General features: G+C 40.8%; 1 protein-coding gene across 2 annotated transcripts in view; it reads left to right on the top strand.

Moving 5' to 3' along the window:
• LOC106880954 (cytochrome P450 27C1) overlaps positions 1 to 16992 on the top strand; it is a 34776-nt gene that overhangs the window by 2925 nt on the left and 14859 nt on the right. The window contains exons 2-5 of one of the 2 annotated variants that reach the window (XM_052965987.1): positions 462 to 652; positions 770 to 970; positions 12664 to 12833; positions 13602 to 13765. In XM_052965987.1, the coding sequence (XP_052821947.1) occupies positions 462 to 652; positions 770 to 970; positions 12664 to 12833; positions 13602 to 13765 (726 nt within the window). The remainder of the gene's footprint in view (positions 1 to 461; positions 653 to 769; positions 971 to 12663; positions 12834 to 13601; positions 13766 to 16992) is intronic. The other variant, XM_052965988.1, reaches the window with a different exon arrangement.

The following is a 16992-nucleotide window of genomic DNA, read 5'->3' as shown; positions in this document are numbered from 1 at the left end:
AGATAGATGTGTGTATTTGTATGTGTCTGTGTTTCTCCCCACCCCCCACCATCGCTTGACAACCGATGTTGGTTGTTTACGTCCCTGTAACTTAGCGCTTCGTTAAAGACGACCGATAGAACAAATACAAATCTTACGAAGAATAAGGCAGTGCTCCAGCATGGCCGCAGTCAAATGACTGAAACAAGTAAAAAAATAAAAGAATAAATTACCTGTTCCAATAAACCCTGGACCACGTGGTCGGGAAGTAAACTTCGCTGACCACACAGCCACATTATAAATGTTGTTTGGTTTGATAACTTCCGGTCAGTTTTACAGCATGAGAGTGAGAGTGAGAAAGTTTCATTCTTCTGTATTAAGTTTAAACTCTGAAAATACTTTCCATTAAAGGAATTCCACAACAGAATTCTATGTTCGAAACACTTCTTCAATATCTCAAGTATATATATTTGTTTTGACAGAGCAGATCACAAGTGGTACAAGTACCGCAGTGCTATCGCCCCACGATTGATGCGACCTCAAGCAGTTACATGTTATACAGACCAGTTAAATACCGTAGCGTTAGATTTGCTAACAAGAATACGTAAAATCCGGAAAGAAGACAATACAGTCGACTTATTACAAAACGAACTTTACAAATGGGCCACAGAATGTAAGTAGTTCAAATCTGTGAATTTTGTATTTAACTCGACTTAAAATATTGATTTTCTCAAACCAATTCCGAATTTTCAAGCTTTTTAAAACTGGTTTCTGATTCTTTATCATTCAGCTGTCGGTTATGTTCTCTTCGGTTCGCGACTGGGCTGTTTGGCAGATACAATGCCACAGAACATCCAAGATCTCATCGATGCGGTCGGAGTAATGTTCGTTACTGGGCACCAAATGGCAATCGGTGCCAGTATACACCAATTCCTTAATACTAAAATTTGGCAGAAGCATGTATCGTCATCTGATATAATCTATGGTCTAGGTAAGTCAAACTTACATATTCACACATTCATCTTCATCATCATCATCATTTTAACGTCCTCTTTCCCATGCGTGCATGGGTTAGACGAAATTCGTTGAGACAGATTTTCTACGGCCTGATACCTTTCCTGTCGTCAACCTTCACCTGTTTCCAAATAAGATAAATATTTATCTGGTCCTTCGAACACGAATAGCACAATAGCTGGGCATGATTTCATTCAAGATCACAAACGAACGACACCGTATGTATGACGGTGACATTTGTTTACTATTAACGCACAATGTCACGACAAGGTGACATAAACACACTCATGCATATACAATTTCCGTCGACCAAATCCATTCGCAAAAAACGCCTTGGTAGACCAAGATACTTGCTCAAGATATCAAGCGTGGGGGGGGGTTCAAATTCAAACCACAGTGGAAGCGAACTTCTTAACTACACAGCTGTGCGCGCACGCACGCACACATCTCTCTCTCTCTCTTCCACTCTCTCTCCCTCCACATCATCTCCCTATCTTTTGGTCTATTTACAGGCTTATTTATTTATTCTGCTGTTCACCTCCCTCCCTTCCCTCTACTCCCATTTATCACCTCCTCTTTCTTCAACTTCTATTTCTTTCATCTTCGCCATTTTTCATTCGGATATTTACCCTCAACAACACCTTCGGCTCTTGTTTATCATTCAGCTACAATCATCTCTACCCCCTCCCACTTTCCTCTTATTCTCTCTAATAAACCTATCCTCCCACCCTTCCTCATTCTATCTCCATATTTCCCTTACACTCACCTTCTCCTATCTTCACTACATACTCTGATATCTTGTCTCCACCATCTTTGCCGCTTTCCCAGCTACTCTCATCCACCCGTATATAATGCAGGGTAACCATGTATTTCATCTTTAGCAAAGCACCCATGCTTCTCCCTTTCCACCACAACCCCAATCAGTTGAGGGACGTCTTTCTTCTCTTTCTTTAACGTGCAAGGTACTTGGTAACTCCACTGGTGTCGGTGCCACACAAAAAATACCCAATCCATTCTATAAAGTGGTTGGCGTTAATTAGAGCATCCAGCCATAGAAACCATACCAGAACAGACGAGCTTGATGCAAACCTCTGGCTCACTGGAGCGTGTCAAACCATCCAACCCATGCCAGCATGGAAAACAGATGATGATGTTGGCGATATGTTCTTTTAGTTGTTTCAGTCATTTGACTGCGGCCATGCTGGAGCACCGCTTTTTCGTAAAAGTAATCGATCCCAGGACTTATTCTTTGTAAGCCTAGTTCTTATTCTATCGGTGTCTTTTGCCGAACCGCTAAGTTACGGATACGTAAACACAGCAACATCGGTTGTCAAGCGATGGGGGGGGGGGACAAACACAGACACCCAGACATGCGCGCACACACACACACAAACACATATATATACGACAAGCTTCTATCAGTTTCCGTCTACCAAATCCGCTCACAAGTCTTTGGTCGGCCCGAGGCTATAGTAGAAGACACTTGCCCAAGGTGCCATGCAGTGGGACTGAACCCAGAACCATGTGGTTGTGAAGCAAGTTACTTACCACACAGCCACCCCTGCGCCCGTGTGTACGAGTTTCTTTTTGTATGTGTGGTAGATAGATATCTTTTATCTTTTACTTGTTCCAGTCATTTGGACTACGGCCATGCTGGGGCACCGACTTGCAAGAGTTTAGTCGAACAAAACGACCCCAGTACAAGTTTTTAAGTCTGGTGCTTATTTTATCGGTCTCTTTTGTGGAACCGTTAAGTTACAGGGCATAAACAAACCAACACCGGTTGTCAAGCGGTGGGAGACAAACTCGTGCGCACATACACATAAACACACACACGCATACATGTATATATCTCAGGTTTCCTCACAGTTTCCGTCTACCAAATTCACTCACAAGAAATTGCTCGGCCCGGAGTATAGTAGAAACGACTTGCTCAAGGTGCCGCGCAGTGGGACTGAACCGGTAATCTCGTGATTGCAAAGCGAACTTCTTAACCACACAGCCATGACTTGAACGAAGCGGCCAACAAGGACATCAGTAAATCTAATGACACACTGGGCTTGTACAGTGACGTCATCTTCCTTGTACTAAACATTGACTTAACAGAAAAGACTTGTGCGCTGTGTTTTACTGTTGTTTATTTTTCATCTAAAGCCGGTAGTTATATGTTTACCGACAAGTAAATTCCTTACCAGTAGGTGGATAACCTTTTATTTAATTAGTCAGCAAACGCATTAGGCATTCGATTCTTGCTTAAAGATCTCACAAACAATCTACTTAACATTAAACCACTTTACTAAAAATGATAATAATAATAATAATAATAAGTGCGACCATGAGATAGAGAATAGGAAGCCGGACATAGTCTTAATTGAGAGAGAAAGAAAGCAAATGATGATGGATCATAGATATAGCATGCCCAGCTGACAACAAGGTATGCGATAAAGAAGAAAGAAAAGTCGAGATATGACAGGTTAGCTTGGGAAGTTAAGCAGTTGTGGTCGATGAATAGATAGATAGATAGATAGATAGATAGATAGATAGATAGGTGGCTGAACGCGCGCTTACCTTGACATCACGTGATGGTTGTAAACGAGCATCGCTATGTTGTTCATCCCTGGTCTTCTGTTAAAAGAAATAATTATAATAATCATACCTGGCCACAAAGTAACATTCTTTTGTTTGGAAACACACGAGGGTTGGTGACAGGAAGGGCATCCAGCCATAAAAATCAGCCTCGACAATTTCTGTATGACACAAGCAAGCATGGAAAAATGGACGTTAAAGCGTTGCGGACGCTGACGCTACAGGTGATGGTGATGATCTCACGCGCAGATATTCATTCACATACACACAAACGAACTCACAACCGTATAATTATACATACCGTCTCACAGCCACGCGTATACGTATACATATAAACACGTACAAATATACACGCTTTCACGTGAATACGCACACGCATACATACATACACACATACATACACACACACATATATACATACATACGTACCGTTTGCATATGCAGATACACCTATGCATACACATCCATATATATATATATATATATATATATATATATATATATATACACACACACCTACACCCATACACAAACCCGCATGCATACACGCACACATACATATATACAGTCACACACACATATACAGATACACACACTCATATATACATACATACATATACACACACACATACATTCTCACACACACGCACACACAAACTTGCATACATATATATAGACGTACATACACACACACTCATACATATTTGTCAGAGCCTCTTTTATGTTTTGTTTGTTATGTTTGGAGGGGGGAGGGTAGAAATGGATGTTTCTGGAATGTTGCAGTGTTTTGTTCCTTTTTTTTTTACTGTTCTAGTTGTGTATATCTATGACCTTGCATATATACAATATATATACATATACATATATACATATACATATATACATATCTATATATATATATATATACATATCTATATATCTATCTATCTATCTATATATATATATATATATATACACACACATATATATATATACATATATATATATGTATATATATATATATACACATATATATATATATATTATGCGTGTTTGCGTTAGTCTTTTTATCTTTGTTGTTGTTATTGTACTTATTTAACGAATGGTTTGCTGCGTCAAACATTTTAACAACGTCAACAATTTGTTTCTTCCTCTTCCACCACCCCCACCCCCACCATCATTACCTACCCACCCCCCTCTTTCTCTCTACTATGTCCACCACTATCACCACTGCTATCACTGTCATCATCATCGTCATCGTCGTCTTCCTCGATTTCCATCTTCCCGTCGTCATCTTACACCACCATCCCCACCATACCATAGTTTCCCCCCACCCACTTCACCTTCACCACAACTACCGCCATTCCTCCCACCACCACTACAACAATCACCTCCCACTTCTATTGTTGTCGTCCTCGCAGTCTCCTTGGTCGCTGTGTCTGCGGTGGGTGGGTGTAAAGTTGTAAGAACAGCAGAGAGTGAAGTGAAATGAGAGGCAAGGAAACCCGCTAGATATAGCAGCCAAATCCCTACAATAACATTGGATAATGTGTTGTATGTTATACCTGGACGAAACGAGAGGATGTTTGCCGTTAGAACATCCTTTGATAATAAATAACTCATAGGCGCAGGAGTGGCTGTGTAGTAGGCAAATATTTATGAAATAAAGTAGCTTGCTTACCAACCACATGGTCCCAGGTTCAGTTCCACGTGGCACCTTGGGCAAGTGTCTTCTACTATAGCCTCGGGCCGACCAAAGCCTTGTGAGTGGATTTGGTAGACGGAAACTGAAAGAAGCCCGTCATATATGTGTGTGTATGTCTGTCTATTTGTGTGTCTGTGTTTGTCCCCCCAACATCGCTTGACAACCGATGTTGGTGTCTTTACGTCTCCATAACTTAGCGGTTCGGCAAAAGAGACCAATAAAATAAGTACTAGGCTTAGAAAGACTAAAGGCGGTGCTCCAGCATGGCCACAGTCAAATGACTGAAACAAATAAAAGAATAAAAGAGCTCTGTTCAGTGGAAACTGACCAAAAGCAAATTTTGGCGTAAGGTCAGTAGAGGAAGAGGGTAGGTCGATTGCATCAACCCCCGTATTCAGTTGGTACTTATCGATCCCCGAAAGGATGAGAGGCAAAGTTGACCTCGGCGGGGTTTGAACTCAAAACGTAACGTCAGAAGAAGTGTCGCTATGCATTTTTCCCGGCACAGCAACGATTCTACCAGATCGCAGTCTTATCGAACACAAGTATTACAACCACCTTTGTTCTTTTTTGTCTTTTCTTTTTTCTTTTTTTTTTGTGGGGGGGGGGTGTCTAATTTTATAAGCATTCAAAAGCGGTGAGCTGGCAGAAACGTTAGCACGCTGGACGAAATGCTTAGCGGTATTTCGTCTGTCTTTACGTTCTGAGTTCAAATTCCGCCGAGGCTGACTTTGCCTTTCAACCTTTCGAGGTCGATAAATTAAGTACCAGTTGCTTACTGGGGATCGATCTAATCGACGGGCCCCAAAATTTCGGGCCTTGTGCCTAGAATAGAGAAGAAAAAGAAAAAAACAGAGTTTTATATCGATTCATAGTTTTGACTTTACAAATGAATCAACCTTTCAATTTAATGAAAACCATTTAAAGTTTAAAAAACTGGAGATTGTATGCGGTTGAAAAGCCAAGGGTTGACGAAAAATGGGACTTCGGTGTTGAGAGCATGGGATTGCTCCCTTGGCAAATGGTTATAAACGTCCCACAAGTTTGACGGACGAGAGAGTGATACTGGCTCTACACAAATCATGCCCACTGCTCCCTTGTCCGGTAATTTATTGCACGGTGTGCAACCATTGCAAGCCATTTTGGTAACTGAAAGGAATTCGGTAAAATATCCCTTCACAAGGCCTGAGATCTTTTGTGGGGAGGTGGTGGGGGGCTAGTCGATTGTATGAATCCCCGGTGCTCGAATGGTATTTATTTTATCGACCCCCGATAGGAAGGAAGTTGATCTCGGGGTAATTTGAATATACAGAGCCGGAAGAAACACTACGAAGCATTTTGTCCGGTGTGCTAACCATTCTGTCAGCTTGCCGCTTTAGAAATCGATAAAATATTGATTTCAAATTTTGTTACATGGCCAGCAATTTCGAGTGAGGGAGCAAGTCGATTGCATCGACCCCTGTACCCATCTGGTACTCGTTTTATCGACCCCGGAAGAATAAAACTCAGAACGTAAAGACGGACGATATATATCGCCAAGTATTTTTTGCTCGGCGTGCTAACGATTCTGCCAACTCACCGCCTTAGGAATCGATAGAATATTAGCGACACGAAGATACCACCTACCTAACTTCACTTGCACCACAAGAATGGCCATGTAAATCACGTGAGGGTTTCCTGTCACACCGTGTATGTATACGTGTATATATGGATATATAAGGTGCAGTGAATAAACTGTCGTCTAAATTACACAAAAAGGAAAATAACACTGACATCTCATTTTAGCAGTTATATTTACCAAAATTACATAAGAATATCTTGAAATACTAAAGAGTAAATTTATTCAAAATCGCCATTGGCTTCAATCACGGCCTCCAGATGACTTCGGAATCTCTTGCAACTCTTTTGGACGGTCTCCTTGTTTAAGTTGGTGAATGCTGCCATGATCCTTGCCTTCAGTTCATATTTAGTGTTACAAGGAGTTTTGTTGGTCTCTCGCTCAACTGCGCCCCACACATAATAATCAAGAGTGTTGCGGTCTGGAGAGTTAGTTGACCAGATGTTAGGGGTAATGTGGTCACAGAAATTGTCAGACAGCCATAACTGGGTTCTCCTACTTCTGTAGTTTGGTGCACAGTCCTGTTGCCAGTCGCAGGGTCTTCCAGCATCCATCCTCTTGACCCAGGGTAGCACTACCTCCACCAGGCACTTGATGTAAGCCTCCGCGTTGAGTCTGAGGCCGTGTGGGAAGATGAATGAGGCATACCATTACCATTACTAGTGATCACTCCAACCACTATGATGTTGACTGGATGTCCTCAGATTGACACCCAAACACTCTGAAATGTTCGTATTGGAGCTTCTGGTGAAAGTTCCAAGCAGTACAGCATGTCGTTTCCAAATTTCTGGCAAAGCGAATTGTGTCATGGCGCTGTTTTTCCCACAGACGGTGCCTAATGACCCTACTATACTGTGCAGACGACAAAATCAAAAACAATGCGCGAAATTAAAAATATAAATTGGCGACAATTTACCCATCGCACCCTGTATATGCTTTTTAGATTTATTGAAGTTTTTCTTCGTGCTTCATAGAGTTCAAGCCGGTCGCTAACAAAGAAACAAGGCATTTTGAGTTGAGACAGTTCAGTGTGTGTCTTTGTAGATGTACGCAACCAAGTATGTGAACAGATCCAATTTAAGAATCTCAATTGGAGAATCTTTAGAATGTCTTAGAGGTTGTCATTGTGCCACTAATAAAATCCGCATCAGCTTCTATTGCTTTTTCTTCGAAAAACCTCGTATTTCTAGGTTTTTGTCTGAAATTTTCGGTACATGGCCTAATGCACCTATGATGATAGGCACAAGTATGTGTATGTATTATGTCATTGTTCAGTTTTAATTCAAGATTTCTTGTCAATAGGAATTTCAACTTCATTGGAATTTCAACATCAACAACAGGGTATTTTTGTATGTATATATATGTATGTGCAGATTTGTATGTTTCATTTTATGTATGTATTCTCATGCATATATTTGCATATCTGGACATACTTATATATATATTTAAATGATAAACTTCCGGAAAGTTTTACAGATTTTTACAGTTCCAGTGACGGCGTGGTCTGTAGACTTTGAATTAGCTTTCTCTTTTCTGGTTTTGGGAAGCCTAATTTCTCAACATTGGTATCTAGGCAGTGTGTTAAGTATCTTAGGGCCCCAATAATTATAGGTATAGACCTGAACTTGTAATCTGAACTATGTATGTATGTATGTACGCGGAAAGATAGAAAGGGACGGGGTGTATACATACACGTGTATGCGCATTTTAATATGAGAGATTGGTTCAAATAAAAATAGCGATTATTTTGTTCAATTCATAACATCTCCCACCTCTTCTCCCTGCCTCATTGTTCCTTCCATCCACCAATCCCTGTCGCCATTCACACACTTCCTGTGTCCACTCAACTTCCCTCGTCGTTGCTAAGTCTGGATGAGTACAAGGGTCACCAGGTGAAAAAAAAAGAAAGAAATCAAATAAACAAACAAACAAAAGGATACGTCAGTGATTGTGTGTGTGTGCTCTTTTTTACCAGCTCACCACCACGGTTAGCGGACATTGGCGACACGTCTAACTACTACTACTACTACTACTACTACTACTACTACTACTACTACTACTAACAGTACTGAGATACCTGTTGAAACAGCACACCACAACCACCACCAACACGTTATCAAAGCCACCCCATCACTACTCTCCTAAACACCGGCCAACGACTGCCAAAACCACTGCAGCATACATATGTATGTGTGCGTCGATATATATAAATATATGTGTGTGTGTGTGTGTGTGTGTGTGTGTCTGCGTATGTATATATGTAGGAGATTATACAAAAAATAACAACAGACGAGGACAGGTGGTGTAAATAACAAAAGTATATATTAGTATGACGCTCGGGAATACGGAAAGTCTTTGACGTTTCGAGCTACGCTCTTCAACAGAAAGAATACGGAGACAAGGAGAAAAACACGGAGAAAAAAAATTGAATAGTGTTCAGTCAACGGTCAATCATGTGTATGTACGCGTGCACATATGTGTGTGTTTGTATGTATCTATATATATATATATATATACATATATACATATATATATATATATGTATCTATATATATATATATACATACACACACACACACACACATATATATATATATACACACATATATATATATACACACACACACATCTATATATATATATATATATATATACACACACACACACATCTATATATATATATATATATATATATACACACACTCACACATATGCCTGTGTATGTAGTATTTACACATGACGAGGTCAAGTCAGTTTGGAATGTCCAACTATTCCTGTTGTTGATTTGGCTGTGAATTTTTATATATTTTTTTCTTTACATTATCTTTTTGTTTGTTTTTTATCCTGTTCTTAATATTTGTTTTATTTTAATCATTTGTTTTTTATTCTTTAGACGGTTTGTAAATTGTTTGTTCCAAGGACGTTGTTGTCCTTCGGTACAATGTCATATAGATGTGTGTGTGAGTGTATGTGTGAGGGGGGAGGGAGGTGTAGAGAAGTATGATAAACGCAAAATGCACTTTTTAGTGTGTTTCACAACGCACGTTTCACTGTAATGGCTATTTGTATTTTCTGTAGTGGGGGTTCATGGGGTAATTGAAAGCATATCAGAAATGGTTCTTTAAGGGATTTTATTACAATGACCACAGGGCAAATATGTGTGTGTGGTGAGAGGGAGAGATACAAGAGTTAGTTTAATGGTATCTTTTACATCTCTTTCTTCGCGAACAAATCACGTTTTTGCTGATGAACGATGCACATTTTGTTAAAAGATTTCAATTTTATTTCGATGCATTTTTCATGGCAGATCTAATTCTCTTTTACTCTTTTACCTGTTTCAGTCATTTGACTGCGGCCATGCTGGAGCACCGCCTTTAGTCGAGCAAATCGACCCCAGGACTTATTCTTTGGAAGCTTAGTACTTATTGTATCGGTCTCTTTGCCGAACCGCTAAGTTACGGGGACGTAAACACACCAGCATCGGTTGTCAAGCGATATTGGGACAAACACATACACATATATATATACATATACATATATACGACGGGCTTCTTTCAGTTTCCGTCTACTAAATCCACTCACAAGGCTTTGGTCAGCCCGAGGCTATAGTAGAAGACACTTGCCCAAGGTGCCACGCAGTGGAACTGAACCCGGGACCATGTGGTTCGTAAGCAAGCTACTTATCACATAGCCACTCCTACTCCTACGAATGTGTCCAATTTTTTAAAAAAGAGAAAAGAATTTCATCGTATACATCGGGGATGTTCGTTAATTCCCGAACGCCACAGTACTTGGAGTTCTGTACGCAGTCGCGGTTTTACATCGGTAATTTAGAGAATCTTCGGTTCTTGGAGTTGCAGACTGTTTTCCTCTGATGATCGATGATGAAAATGTAAAATCAATTTATTTGTAAATGGGAAAATCCGCGACTGGGAACAATGATGTCGGGAAACAGTCATAGAGAGAAGTGATGTATAAAATAATATATCCTACTGACATAAGGTGTGCAGGGGTGGGTGTGTAGGAAGAAGCCTGTTCCTTCCCAACCACATGGTTCCGGGTTCCGTCCCATTGCATAACAACTTGGGCAAGTGTCTTCGTCTATAGCCTCGGGCCGACCAAAAAGCCTTGTGAGTGGATTTGGTAGACGGAAACTGAAAGAAGCCCGTCGTATATATGTTTGTATCTTTGTGTCTCTGTTTCTCTCCTACCACGACCTGACAACCGGTGTTGGTGTGTTTACGGTCCCGTAACTTAGCCAGAATAAGTACCGCGTTTAAAAACGTAGGCCACAGCATGGCTACAGTTTCATGACCGACACAAGTAAAAGATAAAAGATATGCACATTATCGAAGTCTCTCTCTCTCTTTCTCTCTCGTCGCTTTGACGATTGAGGGTTGAGCAGGACATGACTGCATAGTGTTCTTAGTTCCATGTCCGAGAATACAAACCCTACACGAAGCTAAAGCACGCAGAGTGAAGCCGCTTGATACAGATTGACCTTGAACCCTGCTGAGCATGCGCACTAAGTTTTAACGTTCTAGCTCACTTCCGATACGCATGGGATATGCAGATTTGTTGCAGGCGTTGCAGTGATGATGACCACCACCTATGGATAGATTGGACCTCGCTATACGCTGCGTTCTTTCTACCTTCAGGACGTTGGATGGGTAGCAACAGCTTCTCCACTGAGCTCTGTTCGTGTGTGTGTGTGTGTGTGTGTGTGTGTGTGTGTTGGGAAGGAGCATACAGAAAGGTGGGGGCGTCGGTCGCGGTTTGGCTGTTTATATATCAAAATACGTTGAGCAATTTCGTTCGTCCCATCAAAGATATAAGGAGCGGAAGACAGGACGAAATAAATAAAAGCAAACAGGCGGAGTGGGGAAGAGGCAACGAAGAGAAAAGACAAGACAAGAGGATTAAGATAAAGAAAAGATTAAAATAATAGAAAAGGATGGAATGAAAATATTTTCGTATCAATTAAGAGTCTTTTGAAAAAAAGGTACGTCGGAGCAAAATAGAATCGCAATTATCCCACTCTAGACTGACCCTGAAACACGCGTCTTGTATGGATGGCGCCAGTAGTTAAACTTAGGGGCTGGTTAAAACTTAAAGGCCAGTATCTCACTTGGCTCCCCCGTGATGGAGCCCCCCCCTCTCTCTCTCTCTTTCTCTCTCTCCCTCTCTCTCTCTCTCTCTCCCTCTCCTCCTCCCCCTCTGGCGCTACTTTTCCGATTGTCTCTATTATGTCCTATGGTCTCCACAACGTATTATAAATAAGTGTTCGTTATTTTCATTGTATAGGGAAAAAGAGACTGTCTGCATGTCTTCTCTTCTTCCTCATCTTTTCTTTTGGTTAAATCAAATGTGTGCGCGTGCGTGTACAGCAGATTAGTAGAACCGTTGGAGAGTCGGGAAAACGACCTTATGGTCTCTCTTTAAAGCTCTCTTTACGTTCCGAGTTCAAATCTCGATGGCGTCAAACTTACCTTTGATCTTATCGTAATTGATAATCTAAAATACTTGTCAGAAACTGGGGCCAATTTACTCCCTTCCCCCAAGGGAGAAATTAGTTTTTTTATAAGTTCAACTTTACCTTTTAACCTTCTTTTACTCTCTATCTCTCTCTCTCTCTCTCTTTCTCTCCCTCCCCCTATCTCTTTCTGCTAACATACTCTCTCTCTCTCTCTTTTTGCTAACATACCATTTCTCCCTCTCCTTGACCAAACTTCATTGCTACCACCACATTGTATATGTTCTGTTTTCTTCTTTCTATTTAAAGCTCAAGAATTTATTGATCAGCAATTGGTGGGATATTCAAAAGACAGATCACAACTTGACCCACCCCAAAATGGAACCGCTTTACTCAACTTTCTTCTAAGCAATCCTTCATTTTCAATGGCAGAGATTTATTCCAACATGGCTGAACTGTTCTTGGCAGGTCTTGATACGGTAAAATTCTGTCTGCTTAGTTACTTTGTATTTTCTTTTTTTGTCTGTATTCATCATCATAGTCTTCATTAATAGGTGCTCTTGCTGTACCAACCCTCGCTTGTTTTCAATGACCAGATATGTATAAGGCGGCGAGATGGCAGAAACGTTAGCACACCGGGCGAAATGCTTAGTGGTATTTCGTCTGCCGTTACGTTCTGATTTCAAATTCCGCCGAGGTCGACTTTGCCTTTCATCCTTTCGGGGTCGATAAATTAAGAACCAGTTACGCACTGGGATCGATATAATCGACTTAATCCGTTTGTTTGTCCTTGTTTGTCCCCTCTATGTGTAGCCCCTTGTGGGCAATAATGAAATACGATATGTATGCGAGGTTGTTTATGCCCTTGTCTTCACATCATGTGATGGATGTAAACGAGCAGCACCATCATATAAGCGACGTTGTTCATTTCCAGTAATCTGTGGAAAACATACCAGGCCATGGGGAAATATTACCTTGCTTGAAAACAGACGAGGATTGTCGACAGGAGGTGTGTCCGGTTGTATAAAATATGACTCACAAATTCCGTTTGTTCCATGGAAAAGCGGACTTTAAAACGATGACCATGAGGACGATACTGTACTCACCATGTTTAATAAGCTCGCCATTGTTACCTAACCGGAAGTAGTCAACAGTAACAGTAAACTCTGCCTTTTACTCTATAGCCTTAACACCCTTTACTAACCTTAAATAATTCTAATCTTACCCTGTCCTCATGTCTTCTACAGGCCTCCAATTCTCTCGGATTTGCTATCTACCTTTTGGCTAGCAACCCTGAAGTTCAAGAAAAACTTCATGATGAAATTTCCCGGACGCTACAGGGTCAACCGTGTCAAAGTTCACACTTAACTAACATGCCTTACTTGAAAGCAGTTTTAAAGGAGTCGATGCGGTAAGCACAACCTCTCTCTCTCTTTCTCTCGTACATCCTTTATTTTTTATCTTCTACTTGTTTCAGCCATTGGGTTGTTGCCATGTTGGGGCACCGCCATATATGTATGTGTGTGTATGTTTCTATGAGTATAGAAACTGAGTGCTTGTTTTAGCCGAACAAATTGACTCCAGAACTTTAAACAACAAAAGTGAATTAGACGTACACAGAGAATATACATTTGATTGACGCTCAGTGAAAGTTTTAGACGGAAAATGGGAGTTGAAAGGACGTTTCGAGTATGGCTCTTCGTCGGAAAAATAAGGAATTTCAAGAGAAGAGGGAAAAGAAGGAGTAGATAGTCCGTAGGAAAGCTGAAAATATATGTCTATATGTACGTATGTGTGTATCACTTTCTTTTGTGACAAATAGTGTGAATTGTCCACTCATCATAGCATTCATTTATACCGAGTCACGGACATAAAAAAACAATTCAACAACAAAATTACTAATAATGGTCACTAAAGCTCTGAAAATGATCTTTGTCCAGTATCAGGAATCTAGGGCTTCACCGTTTGACAAGATCTATTATTCTATGAGTGAGAACAATGTTGAAAGAGTCGTTATAGGAGAATAGTTTTAGGGGACGAAAATTGGCTGAGACGAGGGAGAGGGGAATTTATTGGAGGACCTTTTGAGCGTGGTCGTTGCCAGAACCTCCTGACTGGCCCTCGTGTCGGTGGCACATAAAAGTACCCACTGCACTCTCGGAGTAGTTGGTGTTAGGAAGGGTATCCAGCTGTAGAAACTTTGCCAGATCAGAGTGAGCCTGGTGCAGCCTTGTAGCTCACCAGTCCTCAGTCAAACCGTCGAACCCATGCCAGCATGGAAAGCAGACGTTAAAACGACAAGAGATCTTAGATCGTGTCTAGTTCAAAACAGCAACAAGAGGATAATTGAGAGATAAAAAAAAAAGAAGAAAAAGACAAATGGGAAAAATTATTTTTACGTGCCACCGGCACGGGAGCCAGTCAGGCGGTGTCTTTTCTTTGTTGCGTGTGCCTCAGTCATTAACTCTGGAGCTACACTGGGACACTTCCTTGAAGGGTTTAGTCGAACATATCAATCGTTATATTTCCAAGTCAGGTACTTATTCTATCGCTCTCTGTTGTTAAATCGCTAAGTTACAGGGACATTCACAAACCAACACCGGTTGTCGACACAGCAATGTTTCTACAGCTGGATGCCCTTCCTAACGCCAACCACCCCGAGAGTGTAATGGGTGCTTTTAAGTGTCACCGACACAGGAGCCAGTTAGGTGGGCCTGGCATCGATCACGTTCAAATAATGCTTTTTAAGTGCCACCGGCACGGGGGCCAGTCAAGAGGTGCTGGCATCGGCCTCGTTCGGATGGTGCTTTTTACGTGCCATTCTATTTTTATAATTGTCATTTTACTTGTAACTACACCATTTCTGCTTTAAAACCCATAAAAAATTATTTTTAAGTGGTTTGGTGGGACTGGAACGGATTAATTATATTCTAGTTAATTTCAATAGGGAAAATTGATTTGTAAAACGAGTAAATCGTAAGACGAGTTCAGTCATGGAACGAGTTAAACTCGTACTGCGAACTATCACTGTATTTCTATTCGTTTTCTAGTCTAACAAACTGACCAAAGAAACAAACTACCTAAACTTCTCAGTTCCTATCGTTACTGTGTTTGTAACATTTGAGAAATAACCGCGTTTGACAGTAATATTGAGAATAAGCTTTCAACAAAACTTAACCCCTTTTCTGTTTTATTTACAAAGTAGTTAAAGGATTAATGGGACACACACGTTAAAAATAGTCGAGTTTTTAAACAATGTGTTTGTAAGGGTGACCGAGTTCATAGCACGAAGTAACATTAGTTTTTCTTCTCACAAGAACTTGGTCTCCTTTAAATGGCTGTCAACTACTAACAGGGGTCTGTTGCACTCAACTAACAGATGCAAAGGCCTTCCTAAAACTCTGTCGCCTCTACCTATTAGCTACTGTCTTCTTCTCACCACCCGCCATAACTCTCAATGTTTGATCTTAGTGTTAGTCGAGTGAAGAGAGCGTCTGTCCCCTTCATCTCCATCATCTGTCATCACAGGCTGATGTTGTTGCTGTCTGCGTGTGTGTCTGTCTGTCTGTATGTACGTATGTCTGTGTCTGTTTCTATGTGTATATATACGACTGAGTGCTTGTTTTATGTGAAATTTAGAGCAAACGCACAGACATATACTTACATATATACGATCGAGATGACAGTGTAACGTGTATGAAGATCCATGGCCTAGTGTTTAAGTGCGTCGCTCGCAAGATCGCGGTTTCGATTCCTGGACCCAGCGCTGCATTGTGTTCTTGAGCAAAACACTTGCTCCAGTCCACTCAGCTGTAACTGTGTAACCCTGCAAAAGACTGGCGTCCCGTTCCATGGGAAGTGATGTTGTGATTTTGGTCAATGATGTGCCATGGAACTGAAATTTACAGAAAAACAAAAAACGAAGACAGGTGTATAAACTACAAGCAGGTGCATAGGTATATTAGTTTGACGTTTGGGAAGGTGAGAAAGTCTTTTACATTTCGAGCCTACGCTCTTCAACAGAAAGGAACACGATGAAATAAACAGAGAGAGAATTTTAAAACTTTTGGAGTTAGCGGTCAATCATGGCGACCGGTTGGCCAAAGGTTGTTTAACAGGAGAGCTACAAACACACACACACACACAACCGGCTGATGACAACTTCAGTTTTATAACAATAAAATGTCCAATTTTTCTATTGGTTACCGAATGTTTTTTGTTTGTATAGTGTCTTGCTTGCTTACCCAAAGGTGTGTGTGGTGGGAACGCAGTTGCATCAGTGGTTAGTGTAGAACTTATTCGTTCAAAGCTAATGTTTTATTCCGTCGCATGCATTTCTCTTCGAACAACGAAACAATGACCTGGCGGTACAAAATCGTTCTTTTGTCAGGGGATGTAAGAACATATTTTATGAATGTACCGGTATGTACGTGCGGGGATGATTGGATGGATGTGTGTATGTATATAGGTATACATGTATTTCTGTGCCACCTTGTTTGCATGAATGCATTTGTGTGTGTGCATGTATACACACGCACCTACATATATCAGGACATACATGCATATATACTTAAGTATACATTATTTACATTGCATCTGTATTTGCGTGTATGTATATGTATATATATATATATATAT

Source organism: Octopus bimaculoides, chromosome 3, assembly GCF_001194135.2.
Source record: "Octopus bimaculoides isolate UCB-OBI-ISO-001 chromosome 3, ASM119413v2, whole genome shotgun sequence".
In the NCBI taxonomy this organism is placed as follows: Eukaryota; Metazoa; Mollusca; class Cephalopoda; order Octopoda; family Octopodidae; genus Octopus; species Octopus bimaculoides.
The sequence above is the reverse complement of the archived record's forward strand: the minus strand, read 5'-3'. Positions and strand labels throughout refer to the sequence as shown.